Source organism: Pteronotus mesoamericanus, unplaced genomic scaffold (genome assembly GCF_021234165.1).
Source record: "Pteronotus mesoamericanus isolate MK-2021 breed Mesoamerican mustached bat unplaced genomic scaffold, CSHL_Meso_final contig_42, whole genome shotgun sequence".
NCBI classification, from domain to species: domain Eukaryota; kingdom Metazoa; phylum Chordata; class Mammalia; order Chiroptera; family Mormoopidae; genus Pteronotus; species Pteronotus mesoamericanus.
This window is the reverse complement of record NW_026555157.1, coordinates 14,186,923-14,201,638: the sequence shown is the minus strand read 5'-3', so window position 1 is coordinate 14,201,638 and position 14,716 is coordinate 14,186,923. Positions and strand designations below refer to the sequence as shown.

General features: G+C 35.7%; 1 protein-coding gene across 2 annotated transcripts in view; it reads right to left on the bottom strand.

Moving 5' to 3' along the window:
* Nucleotides 1-14,716, bottom strand: part of TBC1D23 (TBC1 domain family member 23) — a 62,233-nt gene that overhangs the window by 16,065 nt on the left and 31,452 nt on the right. For both annotated transcript variants that reach the window (XM_054577363.1, XM_054577364.1), the window contains exons 6-13: nt 13,793-13,917; nt 13,659-13,705; nt 12,603-12,706; nt 8,394-8,516; nt 6,722-6,814; nt 4,206-4,376; nt 2,080-2,122; nt 484-593 (exon numbers count right to left, since the gene is read on the bottom strand). In XM_054577363.1, the coding sequence (XP_054433338.1) occupies nt 484-593; nt 2,080-2,122; nt 4,206-4,376; nt 6,722-6,814; nt 8,394-8,516; nt 12,603-12,706; nt 13,659-13,705; nt 13,793-13,917 (816 nt within the window). The remainder of the gene's footprint in view (nt 1-483; nt 594-2,079; nt 2,123-4,205; nt 4,377-6,721; nt 6,815-8,393; nt 8,517-12,602; nt 12,707-13,658; nt 13,706-13,792; nt 13,918-14,716) is intronic.

Below are 14,716 nucleotides of genomic sequence, written 5' to 3'. Positions count from 1 at the left end.
TTCCTGTCCTCCTTGGCTTCACCCATTCTCAAATACAGGTGGACTGAAGTTCTAAAATGAGATTGTGGTGGGGAGGAATAGACATGGTATATAGAAGAGAAAACCATACACCTCAGTACTATCCTGGCCCAAAGTGACTGGGAGATTCTTGGAATAAGCTCACTTGAGATTACCAAACATCATAGAGCTCAGAATTATCCCCACTGATAGATACTTTAGCTGGAGCAGAAAACTCACTAGGTGGTACCAAGCTGCAGCTGGAAAGGGAGAAACCTGAATTCAGCAGGTAGACCTCTGCACTCTCAGCTAGTTTAGCTGTGTAGGCCTGCTCCATCATTTCGTTAACCTCACAAAAACATGACTTCTCACTGTATGTGTTTGAAATATTTTGACTCCATTTCTGTTATGGTGGGGGTTTAGTAGTTAGTCACCTTTTCTGGGCATTTACCTGAATCTGGTAACATACTGGACACATACACTTACATCAGCAGAAGAACTGATACTGCTCCTTGAGCCTGAGGTACTAGCAATCCAGTGGCCATAACCATTTTCTGGTCCATCCACATTAATGTCTGCCAAGTGCTGCTGCAGTGCTTAACGTAAACAAGAAAAATAATAACAACACCTGACATATCAACCCCTTTTGGAAAGATTCATTACCAGAGAAGTATAATAAACATGTCATAGCTGAATGAAAAAGGATCCAAGGACGTATCACAGGTATTTCTTTCTGCATCTCTGAAAAGGAGTAAAGGACCCCAAGCCCAAAAACCTTTCCCCTCCTCTTCTCCTTCCTTCTAATTCCTCTGTACACATAGGATTTTTCTTAATTGACCCTTAGCGCGACTATAACCATATATATATAGACTTCATATTTCCCCTTTTGGAAGGCGCTCTTTCAAATATTAATAGATGATCTCAGCAGCATTTTTTAATGACATGATTAATAGAAAATCTATAGTCACACCTGAAATGAATACAAAATAATAATAAATGTAAACTATAATTTAAGAAAAAGAAAACATGGTCGCTTTTGTTTTATCGTAAGGGGACATCAATTGATCTTTGTCATAATAAAAAAGCAGTCTTAGAAATTAACTGCTAATGGAAACAGATGTTTTTCTTTTCATATTTTAAGGCCAATACTTGCTTAATACTATTTATTAAAATAATTTCTTCTGTAGATCACTCTATGTATGAGCTTTAGGAACAGTTCTTTATCAGGCCATGATATATGGGAGATAATCATAATCCTTATTAATGCCAGCAAAAACCAAGAGGAAATAGATACTAATCTACCAAAAATTCTAAGTTATAAGATAATTATAATTGGCATTTCTTTTTTATGGTGGGAATAATTAAGATCTTGTCTCTTTTCACGTTTGATGTTTACAATACAATAACATTGTCTATATTAACTAAACTGTACATTAGTGCTCCAGGATTTATTTACTAGTTGCAAGTTTGTCCTCTTAAACAACACCTCTTGTAAAAAATAAAAATTCTTTTTATAGTCTTATTACTCTGACGCAATTCTTCACAAATTCTCAAATACTTGCCTGCAGAGATTTTGTCAATTATTTTACTATCCTGGATTACCAGATATTACTCTGCAGATTTGAAAGCATGAGCTTACTTGTTTTATTCCATTGAGCTGCCTTTTTTTTTTTAGCAGCTGTTACCTTCAAGTAGTTGAAAAATAAAATGAAAACGAAACAAATTAAAAAAGCAAAAGAAGGAACGGTATAGAGTGAAAAGTATTTCCCAGTCCTATCTACTCCTCTGTAGAGGTAAATCATGTGGGCAGTTTTTCATGTATCTTTACTAAAGCATTTTTTGCAAATACAAGCTAATTTAAACACATCTATTTAGGTCTCCTATTAAATATTTATTTATTTCAATTGCCTATTATACATTTGTCTGTTATCTATGTCTTGCTGACTTTGTCTTTTCTGAGAATACTGAATGACTGAAGAAACAGTATAACCATTAACAAAACTGGTTACTATAAATCAGCTCGGATGATAATAATTTCCACTGAAAAGTGTAGGCAAAGGGATTAATAAATTAAAATTTTACCCATAAATCCTCCACTGGCAATGCTCACATATTCTTTGTTTTTCTGTAAAGGAAAACAAAATTTAAATTATTCCCAAATACAACTTAATTAACATTTCTGATAATCTTATAAATATTGGCAAATGTAATATAAGGTTATATGTTGACTTTCTGGACTTTTTCTTTTCTTCAACATTTTGGACTTTGGCACAGAGAGGTATATATATTTACCTGGTGTATTGTAATGTCTGGTGCTTGGGTGGGAAGAAGGGAACAACTTCATGGCTCTAACAAGACTGTATATAGTTCCAATCACGCAATAAAGAGTCAAATCAAAATCAGTTAAGTTGGATTTTTGGATATAATTAATTTTTTAAAGTTTTCAAAATATTCTTTGTCCTTTATAAAAATGAAATATAAAAGCAAATATTATAGCTAATTATGAAAAAATGACAGAATGTTACCATTTTACAAACTTCTAAAAATTAATGGATCTAAGCAATGATAAACAAAAGGAGAGACACAAACAAGAGAGATATCTGGGTAGTATTTATTTTCCTCCTGATGGAAGTACACACCACCCACCAGGACCTCCTCCCTCCCCCAGAAGTAATCTGATCAAGTCTCTATCTAAGTTAATCACCAGTTTACAGAAAATACCAGGGACATAACCTGATAAACGACACCGTAAGAATACAATTGGCAAAATCCAGAACGTGTACTCTATATGATGAAGTAACCAGTTTTTTCCCCCAACAAATACATGCTTCAAGAAAAAAAATTATGAAAGAGAAGTTATAAATTTATAAATTAAAAAAGACTTAAAGACATCATCCAAATGCAACGTCCTGTTTTGGATCCAGGGAAATCCAGGGAAACGTGAATACTAGTTAGGTGATTTTTTATAATAAAGTATAACAATAATGTGATGTCTTTATAGAGTTTGTAAGGTTAAATTCTCCCCAATTTTAGATTTATTTGAAATCTTCCATGATAAAATTGAAGGAAAAAAAAAATCTCTAAAACTACATCAAGAACTTGCCCATGGACACGGACAATAGAGTGGTGAAGGCCAGGGAGAGGGCTGGGAAGAGGTGGGCAAAGGGTGGGAAAGTGGGGGACATCTGTAATAGTGTCAACAATTAAAAAAAGAAACTTGAATTATAAAAATTAAGTTTACAATATTCCAAATTCTTGCCGATAGCCTTCACAATATATAGTTTATATCAAAGAATTAAATTTATAAGTAAAATGAGTTTGAGTCCGTTTGTTATTCTGTGTAAGTTTCTAAAATCTTTTCTTAATAAAGTATAAAATTATTTTATAATCTCTCCTCCAAATACCTTGTTGCTTCTCTCATTTTGTCTTTTAAGGATTCTATCCTTTAGACTAATGTTCTAAAACCTGACTCCTGGTAAAATACAACATGAACAGAAAAAACCCTAACTGGCCTGTGCAACACTCTGTTTACTATCTTCCCAACTACATAGTTCAGGATTACACAAAATGAGGACTTTAATGTATAAACTACCAAAGAATACCTAATAAGCAACTATTTTTATAAAGAAAGAGTCATAACAAAGTGAGGCTTTGTAGAGAAGGGATGCGGACAGATGGCATAAAATCACAAATACAGATTAGTTGCGCCAAACACAATATCACACACAAAAAAAGGTGGCTAAGTGTCATGAATATATATACATATATATATGCATATTTATTCAATTTCAAAGTGGAGATATTCAAATGAATTGCACAGCACTGTAAAAGGTACTAGGATATGAATAAGCGTGAAGATCAATGCAATGGAATATCCAAAAATAGATGCTAACGCATAGAGGAATTCAGTATATTAAAGTGGTGGTATTTCAAATTGATAGCACAACTGGTTGGCTTCCCCCCCCCCCAATTTTTTTGCTTCCTACCTCACTTCTTAACACAGAAAAACATTCCAGATGGTTCCAAATTTATACATAAAAAATAAACCTGATAAGCACACAAAAATCTAGGGAAAGACACAAAAAAAAGCTTTAATGAAAAAAATACAGATAAATTTGACAGTATATTAGATAACGGCACAAAAATACTATAATTTCTTAAAGGTGATAGCAGTAACAAAGCCAAATTGAAATGATATGTCAGCATACCTGTAAAAAATGTGCCAGGACCATGTTCATATACATATCTTCTTCCTCTCTGCCACTGCCCATGAAACAGAGGTGCTCCCCGCCAGCAATGGAGCCAGACTCAATGGACTGCTTCTGTGCTTCCAGCAAGGATTTTACTGACTGTGCAAACTCAGATGGATTCTGGAGCATCTACACAATTTTTAAAAAGTTAAAAATGTGCCAACCCCATGTTTCATAAACATTTGTAAAACCTGAAATATTTCTCCAGGAAAAACTTTTATATAGCCACCATGAAAACAAAGAAAAAGAAAAGGCTCTTTTAAATAAAATCCCTGGGATAAGAAAGAAGAAATATGTACAAATGTATCTATAATATATTAAAACAAAAAGTTGAAAATTCACAGAAAGATTAAATTGTCTGTATGGTAGTCCATGGTACAGATACACCATTATGCTAAGAAAACATTCTACTAGAAAAAAAATGTGTGCTTATTGTTTATTTCTTAAACAACAAGCTACAGTGTTCCTTAGGTGCCATGACAAGAAAAGTTCAACACTGAGTATCATGGTCCGAAACTAAAAACAATACGCCGAAAATGAACTATATTTTTTATTCCCAATCACATAGCAAGCCATGTATTGGTATTTCTTAGAGGACAGTCAGAAATAGCAGAAGCCTTTTATTTATGAGCACTAGATATTACAGATAAAGGAATGAAAAAATTAATTTCTTACCCTCAAGGAAACACATGTCAGTAACTACAATTTTTTTAAACTACTATACCGAGACAACATTAAAAAAAGCACAGTGAAAAATCCAATAGAAAAATGAACCATAGAAGCACATTATAAAAAATAAACATTGAAAAAAGATGCTCAATATCACTAGTAACTATCACTGTTTTTCACCCATCATTCTTTTAAAATAAAAAATAATTGGTAATGTCCAATAATGTTGATGGTAGGAAACAATCATTCTCATATTCAGTTGTAGAGTGTAAACTGGTTCAGCCTTTCTAAAAGGCAATACTGCAGTCTCTAGTAACATTTTATATACCACACCTCTCTATCTTACAGAAATATTTGCACAAGTTCACTATATATATATATATATATATATATATATATATATATATATATAAAAGGATGTAAACTGCACAGATTATAAGAAAACTGAAAACAACCCAAATGTACATCAATCAAAAAAAGTAAATTACAGTGTGTCTGTACCACGGAGCATTATACAACCATTAAAAAGAAGTACTTAAATGAAAAATCTAAGAAACAAGTGAAAACAAATAAGCTACCAGGTGAAAACACAAGTGGAAAAAAGTGAACAATATGTAAATACATATTAAAGATCTGGAAGATTAAACAAGCTGTTAATAGTTAACTCTGGAGGTTTTCTTTGAATTTTGTAATTCAAGTATTCATGAATGACTTGAGTAAATTTTAAAACCATCTAAGTCTTCCTGGACAAACCAAGGACAAGAAAGGTGAAGAGTTCACTTTCAGGATGCACACAAGCTAGGACTGCCTTCTTCACCTACAGTGCCTAAAACTCTCTGGGTTGTTTTACCTCCATTTTCCATGAGTTTCCTCTCAACACCACTTAGACCCTTCTACATGACTTTCAGCATTAGAGTCAAGTTTCGAACAAGCTGGGAAGAGGGCATATTGCACCATCACTGAAAGTGGTTACTACTCTATCTATCCTACCCCTGGGGCTCTAATAACTACAGATGGCTTAAATGATGTCAGTCCTAGGTCTACCAACTGCTCTAAGTATCTGACAATACTTAACTATTTCTTTAAGGTTTATTTTACTCTCATTCAAGAGAGAAGGGAGAGAAGGAAGGGGTTGAGAGAGTAAAAGAGGGAGAAACACTGGTGCAAGAGACAAACATCATTTGCACATGCCTCAACCAGGGCCTGAGCCTGCACCTGGGCATGCGCCCTGATCAGGAATCAAACTGGTGACCTCAGTTATAGGACGATGCTCCAACCAACTGAGCCACACTGGCTAGGGCAGTATTTCACTATTTATTTCATCTACTTCTTCATTTAAAGTGACCTGAGGACAGCAATTTTAACAACATCGCCTATATGCCAGTGCTACCCTTATTAAATATTAGTTTATTATATGCATAGGTACTCATGAAGGAAAAAAAAGTCTTGTAATGAAAAGTTTTAGAATAATTATCCAATTATAGTAAGAGCTAATATTTTTAGGTGCAAGGCACTATGCTAAGTGCTACATCAGGCAGCTTGTAGTAAGAAGTCTAGAATTTACTGACATAGCAATGGTAAGCCATAGTAAACAATGTTTTCATCTATCCTTTATCACGCCAAAGGGGTGTCCTGGGTGAACAGGCAACCCGAGAGCAACACTTTTATCATAAGGGCAGAGACTCCCTTGTTTAGCATAAAGAAAAACACCCCTAATTAGGTACATGTATATTAATGGGCTAAAGAAAATAAACGATTTCTTCTCTTAATTAAAAATTTTTTTTTGAATAAGGATTAATACTAACCAGATCTGAATCTAAGTGGAAAGCAGTTGATAAATGCCCAGCATTATATTGTTCAGCAGGACGGCAATCCACCACAAAGAACCGGACTCCTTCCTAAGAAAGAAACAATTTTTTGATGTACTGGAATTTGCCATGAGAGTTACATTTTACACAATATAGTATTAACAATTTACTAAAGGAGGGGAAACAGGTTTATTTAAAAATTGATCTGACAAAGAATCAGAAGGACCCAAGCAGTACAGGTGCAAGAAAATTACCTCAAGATCCTAAAAAACTTTCATCCTTTAAACAGTTAAAACATTTTGTATATACTGTTTTTGACCAGAAAGTCCTAAAATATGTAGCAAGAGAATGTCAGTTTGAACTATAAAACCAATTATAGTATATTGAAATTTAATTTTTTAATGTGTATTAAACCATTTTTAAAAAACCATATAGTTATGAACACAGATCTAGATAAAATTCCTGTTTCTACAAATAAATCCACAAACTTTTCAACAACTCAATTCACACATGAACTAAATGTTTTTGGTGGGTGAGGGGAGGTTCTAAAATGCAGTTTGAACTGAAGAAGTTCCCATGGGTCTCATTAAACTAGATTACATATTTTCACTTAAAAAATTATTTATTTTTAGAGAGAGAGGAAGGGAGGAAGAAAGGAGAGAAACATCGATTCGTTGCTTCTCACACAGGCCCAAATGGAAACCTGGTCCACAACCCAGGTATGAACGCTGACCAGGAATAAATCTGGTGACTTTTCAGTTCATAGGATGAAACCCAAACAACTGAGCCATACAGAAAGTCAGGGCTTCATTTGATTTTAATAATAGTTCCAATTTAAAAAAAAAAAAAAACATGTGAATTACTTGTTTTAAAAAGATCTACTGTCAAACGCATTTTCTCATGTCCATTCCTCTTCCCCTATTGGAAATACATTCCACATTCCAAATACATACATCTGTGGGTAAATGTTTGAGATACTAGTAATAAAGAATATATCATATAATGGAAGAACTGGCTCATTAGATTTTCATGAAAAAAGTAACAGAAAATATGGTACATTTCCTCAATCCTCCTTTGCTATATGACTTATGGCATTTACCATGTAATTCAATTAGTTGTGTAACATGCCAGAATTTAACTGTTAAATGCTAAATTCACTTTTAAGTGCTTCACACACCATCCAGTTGCTTTGCTTAAATGAAAAAGTTTAACAATTTGCAAAAATTGGTGTTAAAATAATTAGTTGTTGACAATTAAAATAACAACACTGGCAGTTTAAAAATGACTACACCTGCCCTGACCAGGGTGGCTCAGTTGGTTGAGCATCATTCCCCAAAGTGACTGCTCCCCAGTTCAATTCCAGGTCAGGGCACATGCCTGGGTTGCAGGTTCAGTTCTCAGTCGGGGCACATACAAGAGGCAACCAAACAATGTTTCTGTCCCTCTCTTTCTCTTTCCCTTCCCCTCTGTCTAATAAATAAAAATCTTTAAAAAATAATAAAAAATAAATAAAAATGACTAGATGGAAGATTTAGCACATCAAAATAAAGCAAAATAGTCACATTTTTGCAGAAAATTAATTTTGTGGAAATCAACATAAAAGGAATGCTGGTTTCTAACATTTCAAGGGCACAGTCTCCTGACAAAACTGTGGGTTTTCTTTACTTACACCCTGCAGCTGATTTGCTTGAAGGATCTCTGACACGGAGATGGCCAGACAAAGGGCCTGACTCAGATCTGCATCGTCATCCTTAATTCCCAACAAAGTACTACCAAATAGGTGGTGATTATCCTGTTTGAAGAGAAAACTTTAAAACACTATAAAGAAAAATAATCGTATTTCCTTCCTAAAAATATTCTTAATAAACCATGATAAAAGATAAAATAACTATAACATCCTTGAGTCATGTGACTTATAAAACAATGTGTCATCTCAAATCTTACAAGCTAAAATCTACAAAAAGACTAAAGTCCCTGTAAGAATTCACACAAAATGAAAGAAATGAAATAATATTCTACAGTTACTTTCTATACTATCTCCTATAGCTAATACTAAATTTTAAAAATGATTACTCGTAACTTTCCATATTTTAATAAAAATAAAAATATGGCATAAAGGAATTGAATAAATTACATAAGACACTGATATATATAGTCTGCTCTCATTAGCCAATCCTAGTGCAGATTATTTACTAACTCTGAAGAATAAAATTTGTTCCTCTTAAGAAAACTGAAAAGAAAAGTATAAGACTTTCGGGCAAGATGATAAACACAGTACACACCTGCTCCCAAAACCACATCAAAATTACAACTAAACTACAGAAAAACCATTATCTAGAGCCACCTGAGATCGGGCTGAAATGGAAGTCCTAAAACTAGGGAATTAAAGAAGCAGCCACAACGGAGACTAGGAAGAGGGGCGGAGATGTGAAATAGGGTGGTCACACACCCATGTACAGCAGATGAAAATCAGGAGGGATGCCTCAGCTGCGGAGGTCCCCCCTAGGAAGTGAGGGTCCCAGCCCCACCACACGCTCTTCAGCCCAGGGTTCCAGTGCCAGGGAAAGTCCCCATAACTTCTGGCTGTAAAAACCAGCAGGGATAGTGTCTGAGGGAGACAGACGGCTTCTGGAGTCCCAGGCAGTTCCTGTTAAAGGGCCTGTGCATGGACTTGGACTCATCTGCACTCCAGCACTGGGACAGCAGCTTGAAAGGCTCCAGAGACACATGGAGAGGAAATCAACTGTCTGGCATAAAGGTGAGAGCTGAGGGTTGGAAGGCTAGCTTTCTCCCAGAAAGAACTGCTGGCAGACGCCATTGTTACTTTTCTGAGCAACCCCCTCCTCGCCCCCCACACAGAGCCAACAAATGGGCATCATATCCAAGATTCCACCAACCTGGCTCATACTGTGTGCCCAGCCCTGGTGATTGCCTGAAGCACGCCCCACCCAACTTTCAGGCCCACCCAAGCTGTTTCCAGTGGCTTTTCCATTCAATTGGCCTGTCTTGGCTCATGCTTCAGATTTTCCTAAAAGCTCTCAAACAAGAAACATCTGGCCTCGGTGTGCCCCGTACCTCTCATTAAGTCATCCCAGCTCTGGCACTAGCAACAGCCAACTTTGGTTCACAGCTTGGTCTCTCCTGGGCACCTCCAAGCCCAGCACAAATATAACCATCTGCAGATTGCTTTATAGTTCATGGAAGGTGACCCTGGGGCAGAACACAGGCAGTGGCTGATCTTTGTCTGCACCTCCTGAGAGGCCCCAAAGCCAGTGAACCCAGTTGACAGCTTAAGACCACATCAAAGCATCATCACCCAACCACCTCCACAAGCAACACACTTAATGGGCAGACTGAACAGGCACCAGAGCCCTGATGAAGTCAGTCCTGCTCTGTGGGGTGGGCCCTGCACAGCTGATACTCCACAGGGGTCAGAGGTCAGTGATTGGTGCCAGTTCTTGCAGATGATCCAGATGGGGGTAAACCACTTCTCCTGACATGCCAACAGCAATCAAGGCTCAACTAAAAGAGTGGGGTATACACAACCCACACAGGGGATGCACCTTAAGTGGCTGGCTTGGGTGATCATGGAGGCTGTGCCACTGGACCCTACAGAACTCCTACTACATTATACCACTCTATAAAGCCTGGGAGACATAGCAGCTCTGCGTAAAACACAGAAACAAACACAAGGAGGCTGCAAAATGAGGAGACAAAGAAACTTGTCCAAAATGAAAGAAGAGAACTAGACAAAATGGAGACAAGCCATCTACTAGATGCAGAGTTCAAAACACTGGCTATAAGGATGCTCGGTGAACTTAGTAAGAATCACAACAGCATAAAAAAGATCCAGTCAGAAATGAAGGATACACTAAGTGAAATGAAGAATATAATTTACAGAGAATCAACAATAGAGTAGATAAAGCCAAGATCAAATCAGCAATTTGGAAAATAAGGAAGCAAAAAACACCCAATCAGAACAGGAAAAAGAAAAAAGAATCCAAAAATGCAAGGATAGGTTAAGGAGCCTCTGGGACAATTCAAGCATACCAGTATTCACATCATTGGGGTGCTGGAAGGAGAAGAGAAAGAGCAAGAAACTGGAAATCTGTTTGAAAAAAATAATGAAAGAAAACTTCCCTAATTTGGTGAAGGAAACAGACATGCAAGTCCAAGGAACACAGAGAGTCTCAAACAAGATAGATGCAAAGAGCAAAGATGTCCACTCCAAGACACATCATAATTCAAATGCAAAGGTTAAAGACAAAGAGAGAATCTTAAAAGCAATTAGTTACCTATAAGGGAGCTCCTGTAAGACTCTCAGCTGATTTCTCAACAGATGCTTTGCAGGCCAGAAAGCACTGGGGTGAAATACTCAAAGTGATAAAAAGCAAGGGCCTATAAATCAAGATTACTCTACCAAGAAAAGCTATACTTTAGAATTGAAGGACAGATAAAGAGCTTCCCAGACAAGAAGAAGCTAAAGGAGTTCTTCACAACCAAGCCAGTATTAGATGAAACGTTAGAGGGGTTTTATTTAAAAAGAAAGGAAAAAAAAAGATAAAAAATATGAACACAAAAATGCAACACATATGTATCTCTCAACAATTGAATTTAAAAAAACTAAATGAATAGCAGAACAGAAACAGAGTCATAGATACACAGAACATTTTGATGGCTGCCATATGGAGGGGAGTTGGGAGGAAGGGTGAAAAAGGTGAAGGTATTAAGAAGTACAAATTGGCTGTTATAGAATAGCTATGGGGATATTCAGCATAGGAAATATAGTCAATAATATTCTAATACCTATGTATGGTGTCAGATGGGTGTGAGACTTATCAGGATGATCCTTTAGTAAGTTACACAATATCTAATCACTGGGTTTGTATACCTGAAACTAATATAGTAATGTATGTTAACTGTAATTGAAAATAAAGATGATTTAAAAGTGGGGGGAAAAAAGCGTAAGCCTTCTTTTTCATCCAGCATCCTAAACCACTATTCCAACATCTGACTTCCTCAAATTGTTGGGAACTGAGGCGATCTGCATAAGGAATTATGAAATAGCTGAAATTAGTCCCTAGAAACAAAAAGAATCTCCTTTTTAGTTAACAAGTTTCAAGGGAAATGCTTTTAAAAGGTTCCCCTTACCTGCCTTCTGAAACATGCTATACTGAACATAACCTCATCTTGATGTTTCAGTGACATTAACTATCAACTAGCAAGTAGTCTTTAAAAAAAAAATGAAAAAACAATCTCATGGGCACGTAAGGTCACAGACAAACCTGTGTGCAGTACACCAGGTGTTAAGGTACTTCTGTGCCTCCTCCGCTATTAGCTTTTGCTTCTTGGAGTTTTACTTTCTACGACATGACACCACTCATGCTTTTAATCTGGTGTCCTTTCTCTTGAATGTATCTGCCTGGTCTGAGAAAGATTCTAGGTCTTTATTGGGCTAAGTGACTCTTTTTGCTCACAAGACAGCTCTGCGTCAGTAAAGTTGTACAAAGCTGAACTACAGATAAAAGAGGTATAATTATACATGTTCCATCAGATTTTTATAATACAACTTTTAAAGTCACGAGAGCACTAATTTAGGAAATTTCTCATAGTCAATTTTCTAATGATCAGAAAGAACTAATAATCATCAGAGTAGAAGTGACAGGATTTTATAGTACATTTGCATATCATCTTTTTTAATGTCTGTTCCTTCACTAGGGAGAGTATTTATAGTGGAAAACCACACAAACCTGCAACACATAACATGATAGAAAAGACTCCAACCTAGAGTATTTTAACCGAAATGGATACAGTGTAAACAATAAAACAATGTGCAAAATGTGAAATACTGAATAGCTGGTAATTTCTTGTCGTATACCTTCCTAAATGAAGCTGGTGTTTTACTGCAATAATACTGGGCCAGAGTGAAAAGGTCTTCTATATCTTCTAGATTCAAACTGGATGGAGTTTTTTCCAAGAATTCTGAAACAGGATTATAGATATAACAACATATAAAACATGTTTTATGAAGAATATAATAGTGAACATCATTTATATATGAAAGTTAGAATGTCCTCAACATAATAAAAACTATATAAGTGGAATCTCAACAGTGATGCCTTTAAAACTGTTTAGGAAGGAGTGGGTCTCCCCAGAGGAGCTGAAACTGTTACTGCAATTCTGCTAGTAAATGATGGTGTCAGGCAATCAAATCAAATTTACTATTTCAATCAAATATTTAAATCAAATCAAGAACATTGTGATTAATTTAGTTAACAAACACCTATTAGGTGCCAGGTCCTGTGGAAATAAAAATGACTAAGAAATAGTTCTAACATAAGGAACTTTGTCTTCTGTGAGAAATATTAAAATATGGCAAGATAAACACTATAATACAGATAGTACCAAGTGCCAGGCAATGTAAAGAGAAAATAGCTAGATCTGTGTGGGGGCTAAAGTGGGGAGGACCCAAAAGAGAACCAAGGTTTCACAATGGAGATACCATGAAAACAGAGAATTGAAAGGTAAACTGAGGAAGAAGGGGGCTGGTGAGGGAGGGGGACAGGAAAGACGGGAAGAAGGAGAGAGAAAGAGGAAGGGAGGGAGGGAGACAGAGAGGGAGAAAAGCAGAGAAAAAAACAGAAGGAGGGAGAGGAAGGGAGAGGAGGGCAAGGCATTTTATTTGAACAATGAAAGCAATGAAATAGTCTGGAAAGGAATGGAAAAGTGAAAAAAGCATACATGAATGAATGAATGAATGAATGAATGAATGAATACAGCACAACTGGGGAAAACAGTCTAAAGTTTGTACCTGAAGAGTGTGTAAGAGTTGAATGGAATCTCAGAGCTCTTTTAGACTAATTTATAGGTGAGGAAACTGAGTTTAAGAAAGTTAAGTGAGGTGAAATATTTTTTCTACATTAATGCTACTTACGGATAACTTCTTCTTTGCTGTCAGACTCCTGTGCTAAAATAAATTCTCTGTAAACAAAGAATCAAATGAGTTAAATATTAACAGAGCACCCTGAGAATAGAAAGGAGAAAAATCTAATGAACTTGGATACTTACTTTGCATTAACAAGGATTATTAACATTAAGAAATAAATAAAAAATGGATCTGCTTGTTGTAGATATCCATCCCATATTGCCTGAGTGACTTCAATGGAACAATAACATGCAAAAAGGCTTCCAAGCTGTAATCAGGAAATAAAATGACAAACAGAAATCATTAGAAATGACTCGTTCTTTTAAAAGTATTAAGGCAAATGCATAAGTAACATTACATCAAATTACCTGCACCTGAAATTTAATGTGCACTTTAATTTCAGTAAAATCCAAAGGCAGAAATGGGGGATTCAAAGCATAATGGAGCCACTTCCTAGCTGCCTGACTTAGGGCATGAAACAAACTTTAAAGCTTCCATTTCTACTTCTGTTAAAAAAAAAAAAGGTAATACTACTACCCATTTTCTCACATCGTTGTACGAATATCTAAAGTAACTAACACATATCTGCCATAGCATAATAACTAAACATGATTTCCACTGAGCTAAGGATCACTAGCGTAATTATTACAGTACTTAACTCACAATTGTGAGACTCAAACATTGCAATTTAAGAGCACCTCCCCCAAAAATCGGATGACAATATAAATGCGAACTGCTCCAAAAGTATACCTGTATACCATTTCAAATACATGAGACAACATTTATATTCCTCAATAGGTTTCAGAAAATCTATGGTTTTTCTCTTCCAAATAAAAAAAATTCCTATTGCATAAGTTTATTTAGAGCTCACTTGTGTTTCAAACTGCATGAATTCAGTGATACTTTCAATTTTCATTAGATACAGGAAGAATTCCATTAAGAGGTTTAAATTTAAAACATTTTTAATGGCTAAAGACAGCTAATAGGAACACATGTTTTGTGCCAGGTACTAAGCTACTGCCACAGTATTAAGTATTTTTTTATTAAACATCTCTTCATTTTAAATA